Below are 22,162 nucleotides of genomic sequence, written 5' to 3' on the forward strand. Positions count from 1 at the left end.
GACGCGGTGCGACATTTCGACCTCCAACGTGGACAGAGACTGGCAATGATAGCGTTCCCTGGCAAAGCAACACTCCACAAGAAAATGTATACAGTTCGACACATACCAAACACGGCGCGCCACAGAAAGCAAGATAACACAGCCTGTTTGGAAGTTTAGCTTACATGTTTTCACCAGACTGTCGGGTATCTATCAAACACATTTTAGCTGCTATCAGCTGACGTACAAATCTTGGCCTGCCCGTCTGTTGGTTCCAAACGCCTTGACCTTTGGTGTGACACTTCCCGACCTAAACGCGAACCTTGAAAGATCCCATAGGACGCAGCTTTTAACTTAAGTACTACTATATAGTTCTAGTCTGGTGTGCAAGTACACGGCGCCGATTTGAATCCTTCTCCGCAAAGCTGAACGCAAATAAATCGGTCTAAACTGATTAAAGAGCAAGCACTAAACACCCAAAAGCAAACTACAGGCTCACAAAACTAAACAAGGTCGCGGCGACGCCATTTTTATTTGCGAGAAAGCCTCTCTCATATAGTATCCTCCGCGCGGAAGCCTACGCCGCTCTGAAATTAAACCATGAGCGGCGACGTCGCTGCGCAAAACCCAAGGGGCCGATATCGCGAACGCGCTCTCAACTTTTTTCCCTTTTCAGTCGCGCTGCTGACGTCACGTGCGTCCGGCTTTCTGGGATTGTCGCGGCGTTTTTGTCGCCTTTTGCGTGTCGCGCGAACACCGCTTCCGCTGCGCGCGACAAACGACACGGCGGTTAAGTAACGAGTGTAAAGATTTGCAAACAACAATGCCTTTGTTAAACTTGAAGTTTGATCTATTTTGATGAGTTCAAAGTTGCCACAGACGTGGGCTGAATTCCTCTTGGGACGGTCGCTAAAATCCGACCGCGGAAGACTATTTGCAAGACACGGGAAGTGGACAATTGATAACACCCGGATTTTTATTATACATTTCCCCTCAATAAGCGCCTTTCAAACTGAATTGGCAACATTGCCTTAAAGTGCTTCACACAGCGGATGCTCTGAAGGCAAGATTGCGCTTATTTAGACGGCACAAAACAAACACGCGTGATGCGCCAACTCTAGCGTTGTATAGTTATTACGCATCAGAGCTTATTAGATGTCCAAAAGAGTTTTTTGGCATTTTATGGACACGGCATTGAGGCAGATTCTGTAAATAAAACATGCAGCAACCGCTGGGACCTGTTCTTGTTTTTCTGCAACTTTGATAACCCTCTGTTTAACTGTCAACGCAGCAGTCACAGCTATCGCAGCGCTGTCGTGGCGCGGTGATAAAGGTGTGTGTAACGATTGAGAGCCGCTACACGCGCACACTGGTTGTTGGAAGGGGGACAGGGGTCTTCGAAACTGTTTGTTTGCCCTCCAGCTCGAGGCATTTGCCCTCCACGGAAGGCCGACGTGTGGATAAGGCGCTTAGCAATCGTTGCTTATCGAGTAGGCGACGTGCGCCGAGCTGACAAGTGTTTACCCTCGCCCGCCTCGACAAATGTTGTTCGAATAAATCGACAACGACCACGATTGCGTTCGCCGCTCCTAACGTTGGCGGGCCGACGGCGAACCCCCGTCGCACCTGTGGCATTCTTGCGGGCTGCGCTGACAAAATCGACATGCCCTGTACACATCACCGACTGATGCCCTGCCGCAGAACGCGAACTCGTTATTGATTTATGTGTGTACGCGCTGTTTTTTTGTTGTTGACCGAGCGGATCAATTGTCCCACTGACTTGCGCCACGCCGCAACTTGGTTGGCGTATTTTTTCGAACTGTTACTGCGTATAAAATAGCGAACCTACAGTAGGCCTACGTCGGCGTTTGTAACACTGGCTTTTGAGTAATCAAATTGTCACGCAATGCTTTCCACAATCTTTAGAGAAGGTTTGCAAGGTATAAAAAAGCGGGATACACAAATATTATATTTTAAAGGATGTAAAGCATTAACATCTAGGGGTGTCTTCTGGACAAGGTTGTAGTCAGCCCGAATTCGACTAACGCCATGTGGTGATTTAAATAAAGTAACAGACACGTTTCAGAACATTAAAAACCTCTTGCGACCAACCATTAATTGACACGACGAAAACTTTCAAGTTTGTAAAACCGGAACGGCCCTGCCTGTTGAACTATTTCGTAAAGGTATACATAAGACCGTTTCGGAGAATTAGCTTTCATTTAGTTGGCGTAAATGCTTTTAATTATGGCTAACTAAACGCATATCATTTTTGCCCGGATATATTTAAACACTTTCTAATAATCATCCTATATTGGTAATATCGAGGTTTGTTTATTGGTGAGTATAACGACCAGACGTGTAAGTGATACGAAAGGCCCTGGGGTAGCCGACCTGAAGGACATCCAATCAGCACAAATAACGTTTCACATATTACGAAAGAAATATGTCTGGCCGCAAGTAGGCTTGATTAGTTTAGTTTAAACTGCGAATCCATTCAAAACGTTTCTTGACGAGGAGTATATAATAAATAGAAAGTGTCAAAGCCAGTACCATTCAATAAACTTTAACTATAAACACCGGTTTGAAACACTGCATTCCGTATATCTTACCACAGACTTCACAACAATCATTAGTGTTTCTTACTTCATAAAATACACCTAACTATTTTAGGTTCCAAAGCTTTTTTGAAACCCACATACGCATATATTAATTTACACTATCTTACTTCATAAAATAAACCTTACAGTTCAAGGTTCCGAAACTTTTTTGAAACCTATGTACGCTCATGTTAATTTGCGCTTCCTTAATACATAAAACATACGCTATTGACTTCTTAAAATACACCTTACTGTTCAAGGTTCCGAAGCTTATTTGAAACCTATTTACGCTTATGTTAATTTGCGCTCATAACAACACACCAGCAAAGAGCCTGGAATGTCTTTCTGGCCTACTATCGTTTCGTCCCACTTCGACGGCGGGTTTACGAGAGTCCAGCTACAGAGCCCTGATGTTTGGTCGTTCAACAAGTAGTCACCGGTGCCGCTGGCTGACAAACAGAGCGGACTCACCACTGGCAATAATTAACTCGCAGGCAACGTGGGAATAATTAGGTGCCGATAAATCCTTGTTAGGTTATGCGCCGCGCCGCGGACCAATTTATTTCCTGCGTTCCCGGCAAGTGTTTTAATCTGTGCGTGTATCCGTACACTCTGTATGCATAATTGGTAAACACATTCTGCCAACACATCACGCGGCTTTGATTTATCAAAAATGCTTGACACTAAACAAATTTTAATAGAACAACACGTGGTTGACCGTATTTCTATGTAGACTCACGTTAAGTTACGAATACATTGATGAGTAAATTGTGATCACCACTGTACCTTCGCCAGGTTGTCTATAAAAACGATGTTATTATTTGTAAATCCTAAACACGTTTTGTTCTGATGTTGCATTCCGACAATTTTAACAAATGTTTAAACACCCTGATTATAACGTTTTTTTATGAATCACATCAGGTTATATCTACGATTGATTTCACCATATATGCACGATGCGGAACACTAATCATGATTTTCTTTCTACAAACCGGAATTATTTGTTTTCTATTTACTAATATTAAATGATCAAGTGGCAAACACACATTGCATCAGGATTTTTTTTAATTTGTAATCACATATTAAGTGTAATATAAAGTGAACATAACATTGTACATAGAAAAACATCCAACCGTAATATGCTTGTTGTTGAAAATATATAAATGTTCGGAAAACATTGGTCCTTTTTAGATGTCGATACTGCCCACCTTGCCTCACGCGCGAAATGTCATTCCTCAAAGTGTAACAGCGGCTGCTAGCGGATTTTCGTAAAAAAATACGGTCTTTTAAATATTATTGTAAAACCCAAACAACGGAGGTTGGCCTGGTAGCTGAAGTATATCATGCATCGATACAACAGACTGTCGATATCCCCAATTCTCAGTGTTTACAAAGCATGTATATAAAAAAGCATGAAGTTACACACCGTCACGCTTTAACAGGGGCAATCGTTTGTTACCCATGAAACATTTTTTTGATATGTGTTCCGATTTGCCACAAAAATTTTAACATGCTCCACTGACAATTTGTATTTTGATTTGAGTAAGAATTGTTCTCACGTGAACTCAAATCTAGCAATATGTTACTTAAGTTCCTGTTGTACTTTCTTCTGTAGCAATCGGTTACTATTGATTTACAAACAGGGGTACTTTTCCTTGTGTTATACTTGGGATTTAATTCGACACTTATATTGTTGTTGTTGCACGTAAAACGATTAGATTGCTACATGATGCTTCTGTTTGTTTGTTATTTTGTAGAGGGTATTACACATTTGTCGAACCAGTTAAGCAATTTCAACAGTTTATATTTTCTATTAGTGAGTTGCAGTTCACTTTCTCTAATAATAACTTTACTTGGGATACTAATGCGTGGATTGTGTTTTGACTTTAGTTTTTTAAAAGACTTGACATCTGGTGTTAGTCTATTTTACGAATAACTTGACTCACAATAAAAAGGCCCGTGATTTCCGCTTTGTTATAATTCGTGACTGAAATGCAACGCTTGTTTGTTGATGTTATTTTGCCAATACACCAGCAGGTCTGAATATCATTACGACTTGAAAGCCGCCCACAAAGCAGAGGAATGTGTGTAGTCTAAAAAAGCATTCCGTCAAATTAAAATTCATATAAGAAGACGCTTTTAGGATACTGTCCTTATAAAAGACAGTTTTCCATACAAGGCAAAATTAGGCTGAGAGGAGAAAAGTTTTGAAAAAAATTAACTTGAAATGAAACCAGAAAGGCGACTCAGCATATATACTATTTTTGTCATTTGTTTAGGTGCGATATATCTGACAAAGGGGCTTATTTCTGAAGCCCCGATGGGCTATTGTTTATTTTGACTGAGCCGCGTCGCGAGTCTCGAATTCTAGCATTATATTTTCGATTTTGTTTTGAAGATAGGTTTTGAAATACCGTGATAACTACCGTAGAAAAATAGTGCAGGTAGCCTTTACTTCGGGATTGTGTCTTGAATTGTGGGTGGAGCGACAATGTAAATGCTCAAACTGAAAGCACATCATTTTGGGATTTGTTAGCAAGTTGTTAGCTAATATGCAGTGTTGCAATTGCATAGCTATACTGTACTTAAGTCAATGTTTCAAATGACTTAACTTGACAGGCAAATGACGTATAGGATGGGCTAATTTTTAGTGTTTTAATTAAAAATATTTTTTGTAAATAAAAAATTAAGCTATAATTTAGATTAATTTTTTACTTAAAAAAATGCTTGCTGGTTTATCGTTTTTTTTGGGTTTGCGAAATATTTCTTAAATTGAGTGAATCGCTAATTTTAAAACTTAACATGAAATTGACTGGCAATGGAACTGGCTTGTAATTTACTGAAATTGACTTGCTTTTGGACTTAGTCTCGGTCTTCAGTCATGTTAAAACTCTTTCACAACACTTATAATTATATGTCTATTTCGCCGTACAAATTACTGCATCTCTTTGCTAAAAATTTGCTAGTTTTACGAGTGCCTGATCGGGAATTTAATGGAACACTGTTATCAAAGCAAATGTGTCAGGGCCATAAGAACTGGCAATCACCCGGATTATAATTATGGTTATTAGGCAAATCGCGCATTCCTCACAATGAAAATAGCACCCGCTACGACCATGACCCTGTATAGTTGTTTGTATACCCATTTAAAAAGATACGCCTTATTTCGATCCGTTTTGACTGTGATATACTTTATCAGTTTCAGCAGTTAAACATGTATAATGTTAAAGTGACAACTGTGTTATGCATTGTATGTTCGATCTACTGTGCAACTAGTCGAGGCGACGACGAACTTTTGCTATGCAAACCTGCCTCATCTGTGTGGAAACCAAATTGCTCCAATTCAACGGTTGTAGCAAGACCGGGAAAGCAAGGGCCCAAAGGAGAAAAGGGCGCAGAAGGTTTAAAGGGGCCCATTGGGCCTTCGGGATCAGTAAATACAAGTGAAATCGAACAACAGAATCAAAAGATTCAGAGCATGACAGGTAAAACGTAAAGTGTGTTTGTTATTCAAATATAGTACTGAATAGGTAAAGCACTTTATCTGTGTTCAGAGCAAACTGGATACAAAGCAAGAGTTAACATGAAAAATGTATACAGCGTTTAGTTTTCCACTTAAATTCTTGGAAAGAGGTCGTGAGTTCGAACCTCACGGCCGATTAGTTATTATTGCTTGCCTTGCTTGCATGATTAAACGAACCATTCGGTAAGTCTGCTAATTGAATGGATTTGGTATTTAAGATTCTCTTCAATATGAAGTTGTTTTGTTGTTTATTACAAAAGCATGTAGCAAGCATTGGTGCCACGGTTCCATCTTGACTCTTGGCCCTTTGAACGTGTGTATAGTTCAGTTGGTAAAGCGACGTTCCTTGTATGACCGAAGGTCGTTCGAAACTCACCGCAGTCTAAACTTTTATAGCCTGCCTTGCATGCATCTATGATCGACTAGTTGGTTTGTCTGTCGAAGGATTGAGGTGTACTACATTTGACATAGTCCCAATTTTCAGCTATAAGAGTGTCTGTTCCTTTTAGTGAAAATAAATTTTTAAGAAATAAAACAGCATGTTTACATAATGAAACAAACCTTAGCAGTGAAAATACCTTTAACGCCAATGTTTCTTTGTTAAGCTAAGCTCATGCGTTTTTTCCCTCATATGCAGTTGCTACGCTTTGTTGAAAGGTATGATTTTTGTCTTTCAGATCTTGTTATGGGAATGATATCTCGGCAATATCACGTCGATACCACAACAAGGTCATGGGCGGCGGCAAGAGCTTACTGCAAGTCGATCGGAGCCGATTTGGTGACACACGGATTAAGAAACCCAGTTATTCGCAAGTCAGTTGAATGTGTTTGGTACTTTAGGCCGTCGCACGTAATTGTCGCCTAAAATATCAGTTTCAACAATATATTATTACAATGTTTTTAAGGACTGTGAAGAAAAGAGTTTAGCTTCCTGATCATCACCATTGTTTGTGTTGAAACACAGGTATATCTTAGACAACTTGATCGACCCTTTGGGACCTTCGCAAAACTACTGGGTTGGACTGACGGACTCCGCCCAAGAAGGGACTTGGGTGTGGATCGACGGGGTCGCGGTGACCCCCGAAAACAGCTTCTTTAATACAGGGGAACCCAATGAACTCGGAGGCAGTGATTGCGCCCAGCTTTACGGCTGGAACCACAAGTTGGACGACTACATTTGTACAGAACTTCGCCGCGTCATTTGCGAATGGAAGTGCCCTTGTGGGGGTGTTTAAACAACGTACAGCCGAGACCTGTATGATTACCATTTCTAACTTATAGTAAATCATCGTCAACGATTTTAAACGAACAGCACACAACAGCCAGATGCCCTTTGGCGTTTTCCCATCATTTTGTCCACATACATTTTTCAAATCGGTATTTATCTGAAGTCTTACCCTTAAGCAGAGCTTAAAGTCTATTATTTGCCACGTAGCAACTGTGTGCAATTTTTTTCAGTTGTTGAACTACCTTTTCGCTGATTTGGAATTTCATTTTTTAAATTTCAAGACAATCCTTCATTTTTCATTTTCCCATTCATGCATACGCTGAAATGTATAGGTAAAGCGATTTGAGTTTTAAGCCTTCATAACAGTATACTATCCAGTTCGTTATCATCGTATACCTATTAAAACATTAAAAAATGGAAAGGTTTCGCCATTTGTCGCGTTCTGATAGAAACGGTATATAAGTTATTTTCTAAAAAAGAAAATTGCGTTTTCAGCTCCGAATGTTTTAAAAGAAAATCATAAACTAAATTTTTTCATGTTTGGTGTGAAAATCAAAAGAATAATTGGGACTCACAATCGCGCTCAACACAATTTCTTGTCATTTTTATTTTACAGGCAAGTATCGGTTAAATCCATGGTGGCTAACGTTTTTCAAGTCGCGAGAGAAAACAAACTCATAAAGGTACCTGATGCTGGCCGTTAAATTTTAACTGACAATTATGTTGTTAAAATTCGTAGTGTTTAAGCATTCTATTATAAAGACTTTTAAGTGTGTGCCTCGGTGCTTGAAATTGAAAATGGGTCAAACTAATTTTATGGAAAATTTAGGAAGGCGGCGAAAAAATTCGTTTACGCATGGTCACAATGAAAGATGAAATTAAATACATAAAGATACATGAACAAGAAATGTGCAAAGCGCAAAAAAATTACCTTTACGAATAGTTACAATGGCTAAAACATGAGAAACCGTCTCCTGCCCAGTTTGTAAAAGAGATTGTTGGCCGGACGATTTACACAGCAGAGCTGTATCCGGCTCGCGGGCCGTAGTATAACTAAACTTCTAAAAAATAAACCAAATTTAGGCGGAACAACTTGAAAAATTTATCTTTCAATGTTTAATTATCATAAGTTCTGCTGATTTGAACATGCTAATTTTGTAATTCGGTATCGTTTCACGAACGTTTTTGCCAAAAATGTGGGTATCGCTATCGAAATACAATACCAAATATCAGACATCCCTAATCAAGAGTTAAAAAGCGTAATCACAACTTTGCGAACCTATATTTTGTAAACGACAAAATTATCTGGCTTCTAAAAGTGTTCTCATTACTTTTTCGATTGGATCATGGGCTAACCTCGTAGACTCAAATTCTGCTAAACATATAGGTCTAGTGCAGGGGTGGGCATGCTTTTTGAACCACGGGCCAAATTGTTTTTTTATTTTTGATAAGCGGACCATGTGGCTAAATGAAAATACAATAGTGTTAAGCTAGAGTTCATTCGAAACATTATAGTTACAATATTTAACATGTTTCTGAAATTAAATGACACGATAAACAAAACACTGCAGTCTGAACAAAGTCATTAAGCAATATTTTTTGCTAAAGTATCGAAATTTGGGGTTAATTTGGTTGTTGCGATTGTCAGAACAGATTTTAGGTGTGAATCAGACAACTAAGATCTATACTTAGATTTGTTGAAATTCATCAGGCTGAAAGTCTGTTTACAAATGTATGTTGAGTCAAACAAAACCAACATTCTCTGCGCCATTTTTCGAATTTTTGGGAACCTGGCATCACTTAACGAAGAGTAGAAGTCATTCAGTTTCAGGGCTATGAACTTGTCTTTTAAAAGGTAGTCATTCTGAAGATCGATCAGTTCCAGTTGTAACTCTGGTCGTGCAGTCGTAGTAACTTGAGACAGGGGAGATAAGACGATTTTAAATGGTATTTTGAGTTTTTCAAAATCAAGAAATCTACGGCAGAATTCTTGGTGCAGATTATCCAGTAATTTGCTGTATTTATTCGCATGTTTAGGGGCTTCTTTCATCGTCGCTAGAGTAGGGAAATGCACAAAAGAATTGTTGAAAATCTGTTCTGAGAATAAAGTTAATTTAGATTTGAAAGCCTCAACATTTGTGTACATTTGGTGTGCGAAGAGATATTTTCCTTGCAGTCTTGTGTTCAACTCATTCATATGTGTTAATATGTCCACAGCAAAAGCAAAATCACATAGGGAAATGCACAAAAGAATTGTTGAAAATCTGTTCTGAGAATAAAGTTAATTTAGATTTGAAAGCCTCAACATTTGTGTACATTTAGTGGGCGAAGAGATATTTTCCTTGCAGTCTTGTGTTCAACTCATTCATATGTGTTAATATGTCCACAGCAAAAGCAAAATCACAAAGCCAATTTATGTCTTCTAGCTCAGGGAAGTCATCAGTTTTTCCGATTAAATTAAAAAATGAGCTAATGGCATCCTTCAGTTCCCAGACACGTTTACATGCTTTCCCTAGACTTAACCAGCGAACATGAGAATGGTAAAGCAAGTCTTGATGGTCAGAATCTATTTCTTTAAGAAACTTTATAAATTGTCGATGGTGAAGTCCCTTTTATGTAATTGATCAGTGGCACCACTGCCTTCACTACATGATTAAGCTGCAATACATAGTGCCTCTTGGTGGATGATGCACTGTAAAAAAGTTATATCCATCCCAGGGCTTTCCTCTTCCATCCTATCTTTAAGTCTTTTCAGCAGTCCAATAATTTTTACCGTCAGATTTGGTGATCCATCTGTGGTGACATTTGTAAGTTTGCTTCAAGGTAGCTTCAGTCTGTCAATCACACCAGACACTTTGATAAAAAGGTCCTCTCCTCGTGTTTTCCCCTTTAGCGATTCCATGGCTAAGAGTTCTTCTATTATCTCAAAATTGGTATTAATCCCTCTGACAAAAAACAAAAGCTGGGCGGTGTCCTTAACGTCATTACTTTCGTCCAATGCCAAGGAATAAAATATAAATGAATCTGCTTTTCCTTTTAACTCTCTGGCTAAGTGCTCGTCAATTTGTTCTACACGGTTCTTCGTGATAAACTGATTTGTTCGTATTTGCTTTTTGCATCTGGACACAAGATATCTGCTGTCTCTACCATGCACTGCTTAATAAACTCTCCATCAGAGAACGGCTTGCTTGCTTTTGCTATTCTAAAAGCCAGTAAAAAGCTTGCCTTGGTGATTGACTGATGAATGGCTCTTTGCTGGAAAAGAGTATTTTGTTAAATCCGAAAACTTGTTGTTAATCTTTGCGCAGTAGTTTCTCGTTGTTGAGTTGACTGGCCACTAAGATAGTTTGCGTGGTTGGTGTCAAATTGGCGCCGGATGTTGTATTCTTTTAAAACAGCAACTTTATTTTGGCATATAAGACATACCGCGGTTGATCCGACTTCTGTAAAAAAATATTTTGCTGTCCATTCCTTTTTGAATGTTCTGCGCTCACTATCCACTTTTCGCTTCTTTAATACACTCAGTGACAATTTATCTAGTTATCAACAAGTTTAAAAACAAATCTTATTTAGCTTTCACACTGAAACTGTTACGATACGTTAGCATAACTTGATTAATGTTATACTCACAAAGCTTCAAAAACTTTACTAAACGAGCTATCTTTAAATCTTTGAGTAGGCTAGCTCAGCAGATTAATTTGTTATTAAACAAAGTTTCAACAATTGAACTGTGGCGTAACAATGAACCAAATTAACAATAAACCAAATCAACAATAAATGTTTTTTCTGTGGGGTTAATGGATACGGTAATCAAAAAATAGTAATGAACTGGTTTAAGCCAATTGTCAGACGGGCCAGATTATGCAACCCAGCGGGCCGGATTTGGCCCGCGGGCCGTAGTTTGCCCATGTCTGGTCTAGTGTATAGTTAAAGCATTTCTTACCCCCTTACCTAACGCGAGTGCTTCTTAAACTATTTTAGTTTTGTTCGCCCCGGCATCTATCTCCAAGTTTCATTTATCCTAGTCTCATGATATTATAAAACTATTTAATCAATAAATAACAGCACAAAATGACTTAGGTTGTTTCGATTTTTGTTAAGATCAACTCAAGTTTTACCATTGCAAATCGACAATTTCTCGAGTCTAAAGATATAAAGCTACAAAACACAGTCATCAAATTTTTGTACATAGCCTATACACTCAAGTGCAAACCAACTTTACTAATATAATGAGCACAAAAAAACACCAAAAAACAACAGTTTAGTAGTCAATTTACTGCAGAGCTATCATCCATTTCTGACGGTTCACCCTTGTTCACCCCTTTTGGTTAGTTCACCCCTGCAAAAATTTTATTCAACTTGGGATGAACCATTCACCTGTTTAAGAAACACTGCCTTACGCGACTCTAAGTATTGTACCGCAAAACATGTGTGGTTTTGCGGTGGTACAAAAACTATGTTTTTCTACAGCCACAGAGCCTTTAAATGAATCAGCTCCAGAGTGACGTGCGGTGAGGTTCCTAGATGGTGAGGCGAAAATTTTTTCGAGTCACGTTTTTCTTTAACAATCACAAAAACGGTATCGTAATAATAAAAGTAAAAAAAGTTTGAACTCTTTTTGCTTAGCTTTTGGCATTGTATGAACTGCGTATCGAACACAAATAAATATGCTGGCAAACCGTTGTTTTAGCGCAAATACTCAAAAATTATTCAGAGAGCCAAAACAAAATGCTCAAAAAGTACAGTAGTAAAACCACATTAATATAGCAAACGTAATTATGACTACAACTTTTATGACGTAACACTGCATGACATTTGATGGCTTGGCATGCCTGTGATCGACTGGTGTGGTACTACTCATAAAAGCTACAAAACAAATTATTATTAAGAGTGAAATATTTATAAAATTTTGGGTGGCCATGGCCACCCTGGCTACGCCTATGACAGCCACACATCCACTCCTTTTTTACCAATCTCTTTGAAAGTTTCGTGTTATTTTTTTTGTCCAGTCGTCTGATGCAAAACTTTTAAATTTACAATAGGTCTGCCTTTATTTATGACTTCAACTTTAGAGCTTTACACTACATGGTCAATGTACACGCACGGTGCGGGCATTCAAGCTCGACAAAGAAAGGTTTTATAGTGTGTCTGTCACAATTGAGGCATGCCTCAAAAGGCTCAAATCACAGCTAAATCGTTCATAATGTTTTCCGAGAGAATTAGCGAAAGAAAAAGGCACGCATAATGCAGTGTTTGGCACTTTTGTAATCTGAAGAGAGGCACGGCTTGGCGTTTCCTCACTTTGCGTATTTCAATGATCTTGACCGCGTGAACGCTTGATAAGAATAACGCAACAGAAATAGAAGAAACTAAAATAAAGCACGCTTCAGGTATAGAAACGTAAAATTTGCATATTTGTATACATGAGCTGTTTTTGGCAAGTATATTTAATTTAACAAAAACAAAAACACGCGCTCGGTCTGGAATCCAACTGATTTAACCTATTAGTAAATGTTTTCACTTCCGCAAAAACCTTACGTAACCTGACTAGTTTGCAATATATGTGCGGATATGCCAATCTGATTTTTAATAGATTGCAGTAATTTCGGTGTGTTGACTGTAATAATAATACAGGTGTAAAATAGGGTGAAAAATGATAGCAGTTTAAATTGTTTTAAATAAAAAGCAAAGGCATAATCGGTTACGAACAGAGTTGCTATTAAGTTGGAATTTAGTTCTTACCGTGTAATAGCGCAGTTTTATTTTCTGCTAAAAGCAACCAATAATACAAACAACAGTTGGTAAAACATTTAAGAGAGTCGGTAACATATTAACAACTAACTCGTTAGGGCAAAAAAGTTGATTTAATTGTAAAATATTCACTTGTGAATTTATTTTAGTTTATATTAATGGCTTCAAGACTTAAACCATTGGTAATAAAGATTGTCAAATATATACAATTGTCAGAGAAGGGAATTTAGTTTTGGAGTGGGGACATGAAATATTGTTTTGAGTGATGACGTCAAAACGTTAGCAAGACATTTTCAGAGATGATGTCATAAATTGAGCTCACTTGCTGACTTCGTTCCAAAAAGTATGTTGGTGAAATGGAGTCGAAATACATTTAGTGATAAAAGGTTTGATTTCTAATCAACCTTTTTTTTGAAAAATTGATTTCTTTTTAAATATACACCAAACATTTCAGTTAGGCACATTTCAATTGGGCCTTAATTGACACCCCAAAACTAGTTCACGGACCCCATTTTATCCCCTGCGCTAAGGGCATAGAATTGTTTCATTACCGTTTACCTAAAATAGGCAAAAATGTTTTGCAGCGGATATGGCCACGTGCTTCACAGGATCCGACCTCACGCGATGTACTGTTTTACTAGATACCCGATAAATTAATATATTATGCAATTCTGCAAGTTGTTAGTTTCAGTTTTCTTATTTGGGCAAGTTTCTGGTACAACTTGGCATCGGTTAGAGGTTAGACAACTTTGAGTATTACCTAAGTCCCAACTTTGCAACGAACTACACTGGAGTATTAACTGCCTGCACCGTAATAGGTGCAACTCTGGCCAAAGTCGATTCGGGGAAAATTCAACAATTTCTACAATATTTATTAGGTTTGCTGACTTTTTATCTAGTTTAGGCGCATATAATATCTAAATTAAACATAGCGCTGCTGTTTGCAGTGCCATATCATTGCTTCTTTATCGGCTTGAAGTTTGACAGATCTAGCAATGTCTTCCAATGGCTGGACGGTTCCCATGTGACCGTGTCCCAGTGGTTTCGAGGGCAACCGAATGATCATTTTGGTACCGACGATTGTGTGAGTATGGGCTGGAAACACTCCTACAGTTTGCTGTGGTTCGACATTAGCTGTGAAATTGACTCAGCGGGATACATATGCCAGAAACTTAAAGGTAAGAGCGAAGTTAAGGCGCCATCTTGTAAAAGAAAAACAACATTATTCTAAACAACGAGCACTATTATAAACCAGTACAGGACATATGTGCCACTCAAAACAAATTTACACTGCTATCCATAACTTCCTTTCTGCTAACGCGGTTGAAATTCATACTGCGTGGTTGTTATACAGCAACACGGAATCCCTAGGAAATTTCGCACAAATAAGTTTATGTAAAATTGCATGTGTAACATATTGTTTATTTTTTCGCACTGTGGTTAAAACAAGATTGATGACTTTTGCAACGATTTATTGCAGGAAATATGGCAAAACAAACGTTTCTTCACATTGTCGAAATACCGATATTAACAACACTTTCTCTTCTAACGTTCAACAGAATTTGCCGTCCTACATCCGCATGTAATTACAAATATCCAGCTGGTTTAGTGAACTGAAACCATTTTGTGTAATGTAGCCTTTATCAAGTATTACGTACTACATCGCAATGCACGTGATGTGAGTCCACTGACGTGTGACCAAGGCGCGGGCGAGTGGGATTGGTGCTTCGCGAATTCTTTTTATACCTAATGCTATTCGATACTATAGCGGCTTGAATCGTTATCGCGTGTACTGAGATTTGTGAATATAGTCAACCAGCAATGTCAACTGAGTGAAGTGACTCTGTCTAGGATAAGAAGTTAAGGACAGGTATTTTAGCGGCCTGCTCCTTGAAGTCATGTGTATAACAAGAAACGAGTATAATATTTAAGCAGCCGTCGGCCCTCGCCTTAAAGGAAGCGCCTTTTACTTACCCGTAGCAACATTCCCATACCTACCGCTAAACGTTAAAGTAAAAAAACATGTGTTTTAGAAGATTCAATCGTTAAACCAAGAAATTAAAACTTCAACATGATCAAAAAATCTTTTTTTATTATTGTAGTTTGATTATATGCACCTCAAAAGATATTCAAATGTATTGCTGAACTCTTAAAAAATAGCTCTTTGTGTAGAAGTCATGCAGCCAATCACGCGAGACTTAAATGCACACTATATCTATTAAATAAGTGGTCTTCTATGAAACATGCCATATTTTATTTACGATTGATTTTACCATATATTCATTTACTAATATCAAACTATCAAGTGTCAAACACGCATTGCATCAGGATATTTTTTAAATTGTAATCACATATTAAGTGTAATATAATGTGAACATAACATTGTACATAGAAAAACATCCAGCCGTGATGGGCTTGTTGTTGAAAATATCTAAATGTTCGGAAAACATTGGTCCTATTTTAGATTTTGATACTGCCCACCTTGCCTCACGCGCGAAATGTCATTTCCTCAAAGTGTAACAGCGACTGCTAGCGGATTTTTGTAAAAAATACGATCTTTTAAATATCATTGTAATTCCCACACAACGGAGGTTGGCCTGGTAGCTGAAGTATGTCATGCATCGATACAACAGACTGTCGATATCCCCAATTCTCAGTGTTTACAAAGCATGTACATAGAAAACATGTTGTAACACACTGACACACTTTAACAGTGGCGATCGTTTGTTACCCATGAAACATAAACATTTTTTTGATATGTGTTCAGATGTGCCACACAAATTTTAACCTTTGTTGCACTAACAATTAATATTTTGATTTCAGAAAGAATTCTTCTTCTTCTATACAAATCGGTTACTATTCATTTACAAACAGGGGTACTTTTCCTTGTGTTATACTTGGGATTTAATTCGAAACTTATATTAGTGCTGCTGCACGTAAAACGATTAGATTGCTGCATCAGGGGTCGGCAACCTTTTTTGCACTGCGGACCGGTTTAAACTAAAATTTTGTCGCGGACCGGCCTTGAAAAACAACAAATTCTCAGGAAAGTAAATTTTTTACAAACCACGGGCGGCATAGGCAAACAATTTAATTTAACCAAACCAGCGGCTCATTTAAATAAAACTTTTATGCCTTGTTTTTTCTTAAATTACACTTGTATAACATTATTGCCAATTCCCATATTCTTACCAGCTTGTCAAAATAAGGATATTTAAAGCATTCTTTCAAAAGAAGTCACACTTTTGTATAACATATAATAATGTATGATCCTATTTTTGACCAGGCCCTACACGACACTTTCAATAGTTTGCCTACGTAATATAAAAACGAAAACAAAATATCGGCAATATGAAAAAGTATACGAACCACAGACCGACACCTTAAAAGTATAGGATGGACATACGTACAAGGCTTGCCAGAATGGCTTTTTTGACAACAAAAATCTTTCTTTAACGTGGTTGATGCCAGAAAAATCATAAGGCTTTTTAGCCTAATTTTTTTGGTCATTTTTATAGTCGAAAACAGTGGTCGGCAAACTGTGGGCCGCAGAGCCATTTTTAGTGGGCCGCGAGTTACTTTTAAATAGCTTAGTGTTAACATGTAGTTATGGGCCGCGTGATGGCCATACAGTCATTGCACTTTATTTTAAAAGTTCGAGTGGCTAAGAATTTTTATATTGTCTCATCGTGGTTTAGGCCCACGTGCCAAATATGGTCCTGAGAGCCTGTCGAACTATATATTTGCCAACTTAAATTATTTGTAAACGCAAAATTTTCGCGCTTCGCGCGTACATTCTTCTTTTGTAGTAGGTTTTCTAGGCGCCGTAATAATTCACCTTAAAATAAAATATCCTGAATTCACCACTGTTTTCGTATGCTTTTACGTAGTGGGCCTTTCATAGCTCTGAAAAGCGTGCTTTGGGACGCGACCAAAAAAGTTTGCCGACCACTGGTCTAAAACTATAGAGCAGTGGTTCCCCAAAAATTTTCGCTCGCGGCACACTAAAAATATCTCAAATATTTCGCGACACACTTTTAACACAACAACAATATAGTCGTTTTACAATCGCCCTGACAAACTATATTAAATGTCTCAATTTGAATTTTTTGTAATGGGTAGAGTGCGTATTCAAGTCTAAAATGCTTGCGCGTATGCCTATATTTGTAAAACAAATACTCTATTTTCCGAAATTACAAAAAGTTTCGCGGCGCACTTGACTATTTTTCGAGGCACACTAGTGTGCCGCGGCACACAGTTTGGGAATCACTGCTATAGAGGCTAAAACCAATTAATATACATACGTTTTTTCGAAGCCTTTCCTGCCTAAATATCAAAATAATAAATTATTACATTATGAGAAGTTTATAAACATTGTTTGCATGAAATTCTATTGCACTTTATAAGGTGAGCACGCTTAAAATTGAAACACATTGTATTTTAGCCCATTTTTCGATATATTGTAATACTAGAAGTTAGATTTTGTAATAAAATTATGCATTATGGATGTTGTGAACGTGCTACAACGAAGGTAAATGTGTTTTAAATATTAAAATATATTTACTTATTTTTGACTTTTTACAAGGTTTTTACGTACAGTTTGTGTTTAAACAAAATTTTAATCTGGCAACCCTGCTACGGACCGGTAACCAACTCCTCGCGGACCGGCGTTTGCCGACCACCGTGCTACATGATGCTTCTGTTTGTTCGTTATTTTTTGGAAGGTACTGCACATTTATCGAACGAGTTAAGCAATTTCAACAGTTTATATTTTCTATTAGTGATTTGCAGTTCACTTTCTTTAATAATGACTTTACTTGGGATACTAATGCGTGTTGTGTTTTGACTTTAGTTTTTTAACAGACTTGACATCTGGAGTTAGTTTATTTTACAAACAACTTGAGTGGGACTTAAGTCATTTCAAAATGACGTGTTTACAGCAGTGGGTTTACACAACAAACAATTAATCAAAAGGTCCGTGATTTCCGCTTTCTTGTAATTCGTGACTGAAATGCAACGCTGGTTTGTTGATGTTTTTTTGCCAATACACCAGCAGGTCTGAATATTATTACGACTTGAAAGCCGCCCACAAAGCAGAGGAATGTGTCTAAGTCTAAAAAGGCATGCCGTCAAATTAAAATTCATATAAGAAGACGCTTTTAGGATACTATGTCCCTATAATAGACAGTTTTCCATACAAGGCAAAATTAGGATGAGAGAAGAAAATTTCTGAAAAAACATTAACATAAAATAAAACAAGACAGGCGACTCAGTATTATATAACATTTTTTGTCATTTGTTTATGTGCAATATATGACACAGGGGTCTATGGTATTATAATTTGGTTAGGATTTGTGAAGCCCCGATGGGCTATTGTTTATTTAGGCTGAGGCACGAGTTTCGAATTCTAGCATTACATTTTCGATTTTCTTTCGGCGATTGGTTTCGAAATCCCGCGAAAACTACTGTAGCAAAATAGTGCAGTTATATTCGGGATTATGTCTTGAATTGTGAGTGGAGCGACAATGTACATGCCAAAACTGAAAGCACACCATTTTGTGATTTGTTAGCAACTTGTTAGTCAATATGCAGTGATGCAATTACATACCTATACTGTACTTAAGTCGAGTTTCAAATGACTTAACTTGACAAAATTTATTTACGCAAATGACGTATAGCCTGCGCTAATTTTTAGTGTTTTGAATAAAAATATTTTGCTATAATTTAGCTCAATCTTTTACTTAAAAAAATGCTTGCTGGTTTATCATTTTTTTTTTGGTTTGCGAAATATTTCTTAAATTGAATGAATCGCTAATGTTAAAACTTAACATTAAATTGATTTGCAATGGAATTTACTATAAGGAAAGTAACTTGCTTTAGACTTGACTTATTTACAAGTGACTTGTCTCGGTCTTCAGTCATGTTGAAAATCGTTTTACGGCACCTATAATAATATGTCTTATTTTACACAAACGTTTCTATTTGCTAACATTTTGCGAGTTTAACGAGTGCCTGATGGAAAATTTAATGTAACACTGTTAACAAAGCAAATGTGTCAGGGCTATAGCAACTGGCAATAACCAGATTATGATTATTAAGCAAATCGCGCATTCCTTACATTAAAAGTAGAACTCGCTGCAACCATGACCCTTTAAGTTGTTTGTATACCAATTTAAAAAGATACTTCTTTCGTCCCGTTTAAACTGTGATATATACCTTATCAGTTTCAGCAATTAAACATGTACAACTTTAAAGTGATAGCTGTGTTATGCACTGTATGTTCGATCTGCTGTGCAACTAGTCGCGGCGATGATGAACTTTTGCTATGCAAACCTGCCTCATCCGTGTGGAAACCCAATTGCTCCAATTCAACCGTTGTAGCAAGACCAGGAAAGCAAGGACCCAAAGGAGAAAGGGGCTCAGATGGTTTAAGGGGGCCCATTGGGCCTTCGGGGTCACTAAATGCAAGTGAAATCGAACAGCAGAATCAGAAGATTCAGAGCATGACAGGTAAAACGTAAAGTGTAGGTGTTCTTCAAATGTAGTGCTGTATACGTAAAGCACTTTATCTGTGTTAGAGCAAACTGGTTACAAGCGAGAGTTAACATGAAAAATGTATACGGCGTTTGGTTTCCCACTTAAATTCATATATATGACTGTTTTTCGGCTAGCTCTCCTTTAAAATTGTGACTCAGTTGGTAGAGCGATGATCCCATAAGACTGGATCGTGAGTTCGAACCTCACCGCAGGCTGATTTTTCTAGCTTGCCTTGCTCATATCATTAAACGAACAATTCTGTAAGTCTTTTAATTGAATGGATTTGCTATTGTAGATTCTCTTCAATAGAAAGTTGTTTTATTGTTTGTTACAACAGCATGTAGCAAGCATCGGTGCTATCGTTCCATCTTAACTCGTGGCCCTTGCGTGTGTAGTTTAGTTGATAAAGAAACGTTCCTGGTATGACCGAAGGTCGTGATTTCGAACCTCACAGCAGTCTATAGCTAATTTTATAGCCTGTCTTCTTTGCATCATTGATCGACTGGTTGGTTTGTCGGTCGAAGGCTTTTGGTGTCCTACATTTGACAGTCACAATTTTCAGTGTAAATAAAATATCTGATGAGGGCAAGTGGTTCACAACGCATTTCAATTTAGAATTTTATATATAAAACTTATATTTTATCTAACACGTGTAAATAATTAGACCTGGTTATGGGAATGATATCTCGGCAGTATCACGTCGATACTACAACAAGAACTTGGTCGGCGTCAAGAGCTTACTGCAAGTCGATCGGAGCCGATTTGGTGACACACGGATTGAGAAACCCGATTATACGCAAGTACGTTGCATGTGTTTTGGCACTTTAGTCCAGTGCTTCTTAATTTTTTTAGTTTTGCTCACCCCTAGCATCAATTTCCAGATTTCATCCACCCTTGTCTCGATATGATAAACTATCTCCTCTAAATGTAACAGCACACCCGTAATATCAGCCCTGTTCGAAAGGCATCATCCATTTCTGACGGTTCACCCTTATTAAACCCTTTTGGTTGATTCACCCCTCCAAAAATTTTATTCATCCTAGGATGAACCACTCACCTGATTAAGAAACACTGCTTTAGGCCGTCGCACGTATAATTGTCGCCTAAAATATAAGTTGCAACAATTCATTATTACAATTTCTTTGAGGACTGTGAAAAAGAGAGCAGACCATCATCATTGTTTGTGTTGAAACAGGTACATCTTGGACAACTTGATTGCACCCTTGGGACGTTCGAACGATTACTGGGTCGGACTGACAGACTCCGCCAAAGAAGGGACCTGGATGTGGATCGACGGGGTCGCGGTGACCCCCGAAAACAGCTTCTTTTATCCAGGGGAGCCAAACAACATTGGCGGCACTGGTGGAACGGTCGATTGTGGCCAGCTTTACGGCTATCACCACAAGTTGGACGACTTCAGTTGTTCAGGACTCCGCCGCGTCATTTGCGAATGGAAGTGCCCTTGTGGAGGTGCTTGATGAACGTGCAGCCGAGACTAGTCTGATTTCAATTTCTACATTATGTTAACTTGTCGCCTATCATTTATTTAATCAAACAATTAAAGGGCCAGATGCCCTTTGGGCGCTTCTATAGTTTTTTCCACATCCCATTTTCGACTCGGCTTTTAGATGTAAACCATACCCTTAAGAAGAGTTTAAAGTGTGTTGTCTACAACGCAGCTATTGTGTGCAAATCAGTTTTTTAATTAAAAATGATGTTGAAAAATGAATAAAGACTTATTCGAAACGTTCATAATCATACCTACTTCAGTAACCTATGGGCTTTGATAATCTTATTACGTCTAACTACAACCTCCAACCATTATGCTTCACAGTTTTTTAATTGTTTAACTACCGGTAGGCCTACTGTTTCGCTCATTTGTTATTGCATTTTTCCAATTGTAAGACAATATCCTTTATTTTTCAATTTGCCATCCATGTATACGGTGAAATGCATAAGCCAAGCGATTTGAGTTTTAACCTCCACAACATTATGTTATCCAGTTTGTTATCATCACATCCTTATTACAACATTAAAAATGTAAAGGTTGCGCGTTTTGCTTGCGTTCTGACAGAAAGGATATAGGTTATTTCTTAAAAAAGAAAAATAGCGTTTTCAGCTCCGAATGTTTTAAAAGGAAATCATAGATTAAATTATTTAAGTTAGGTGTGAAAATTAGAGGAATAATTAAGACCCATAATCGTGCTCAACACGATTTCTTGACATTTGCGTTCACAGCCAAGTATCGGTTAAACCAGGATTAACGACCTTTTCCAAGTCGAGGGCAAAATCTAAACTCTGAACAGTATTTGTTGGCCTTAAATTTTAACTGTCAATTATGTTGTTAAAATGCCTAGTGTTTATTCATTCTAATACAGAGGTTCTCAACCAATGGGCCATGTCTCACTGGTGGGCCATAAGAACATTTGAGGGGGGCCACAAACCAATTTAAAAAAGCTAGACTTAGTTTTATTTGTGTCACTATATTTAAATTTACAGGAATAATGGCTTGGGGAGGAATTAAAAAGGAATGTAAATTTATTG

General features: G+C 37.9%; 2 protein-coding genes across 2 annotated transcripts; both read left to right on the top strand.

Moving 5' to 3' along the window:
• Positions 1 to 5,786: 5,786 nt before the first annotated feature.
• LOC146140865 (CD209 antigen-like protein D) lies at positions 5,787 to 7,454 on the top strand. The gene is made up of 3 exons (XM_083392725.1): positions 5,787 to 6,064; positions 6,780 to 6,915; positions 7,067 to 7,454. The coding sequence occupies exons 1-3, from the start codon at positions 5,794 to 5,796 to the stop codon at positions 7,335 to 7,337; spliced, it is 678 nt and encodes a 225-aa protein (XP_083248851.1). The 5' UTR covers positions 5,787 to 5,793; the 3' UTR covers positions 7,338 to 7,454.
• Positions 7,455 to 19,320: 11,866 nt separating this feature from the next.
• LOC146140866 (hepatic lectin-like) lies at positions 19,321 to 21,591 on the top strand. Its single transcript, XM_083392726.1, has 3 exons — positions 19,321 to 19,591; positions 20,283 to 20,418; positions 20,814 to 21,591. The coding sequence occupies exons 1-3, from the start codon at positions 19,321 to 19,323 to the stop codon at positions 21,094 to 21,096; spliced, it is 690 nt and encodes a 229-aa protein (XP_083248852.1). The 3' UTR covers positions 21,097 to 21,591.
• The last annotated feature ends 571 nt before the right edge of the window (positions 21,592 to 22,162 follow it).

This window comes from Ascidiella aspersa, chromosome 6 (genome assembly GCF_963924565.1).
Source record: "Ascidiella aspersa chromosome 6, kaAscAspe10.2, whole genome shotgun sequence".
In the NCBI taxonomy this organism is placed as follows: domain Eukaryota; kingdom Metazoa; phylum Chordata; class Ascidiacea; order Phlebobranchia; family Ascidiidae; genus Ascidiella; species Ascidiella aspersa.

Excerpts from the sequence above, each read along its gene's own strand:
- LOC146140865 (XM_083392725.1), top strand. The coding sequence starts at position 5,794 with ATGTATAATGTTAAAGTGACAACTGTGTTATGCATTGTATGTTCGATC. Across the intron at positions 6,065-6,779 it reads AAAGATTCAGAGCATGACAG|ATCTTGTTATGGGAATGATA; the intron begins GTAAAACGTAAA and ends TTTGTCTTTCAG. Across the intron at positions 6,916-7,066 it reads AGAAACCCAGTTATTCGCAA|GTATATCTTAGACAACTTGA; the intron begins GTCAGTTGAATG and ends GTTGAAACACAG.
- LOC146140866 (XM_083392726.1), top strand. The coding sequence starts at position 19,321 with ATGTACAACTTTAAAGTGATAGCTGTGTTATGCACTGTATGTTCGATC. Across the intron at positions 19,592-20,282 it reads GAAGATTCAGAGCATGACAG|ACCTGGTTATGGGAATGATA; the intron begins GTAAAACGTAAA and ends GTAAATAATTAG. Across the intron at positions 20,419-20,813 it reads AGAAACCCGATTATACGCAA|GTACATCTTGGACAACTTGA; the intron begins GTACGTTGCATG and ends GTGTTGAAACAG.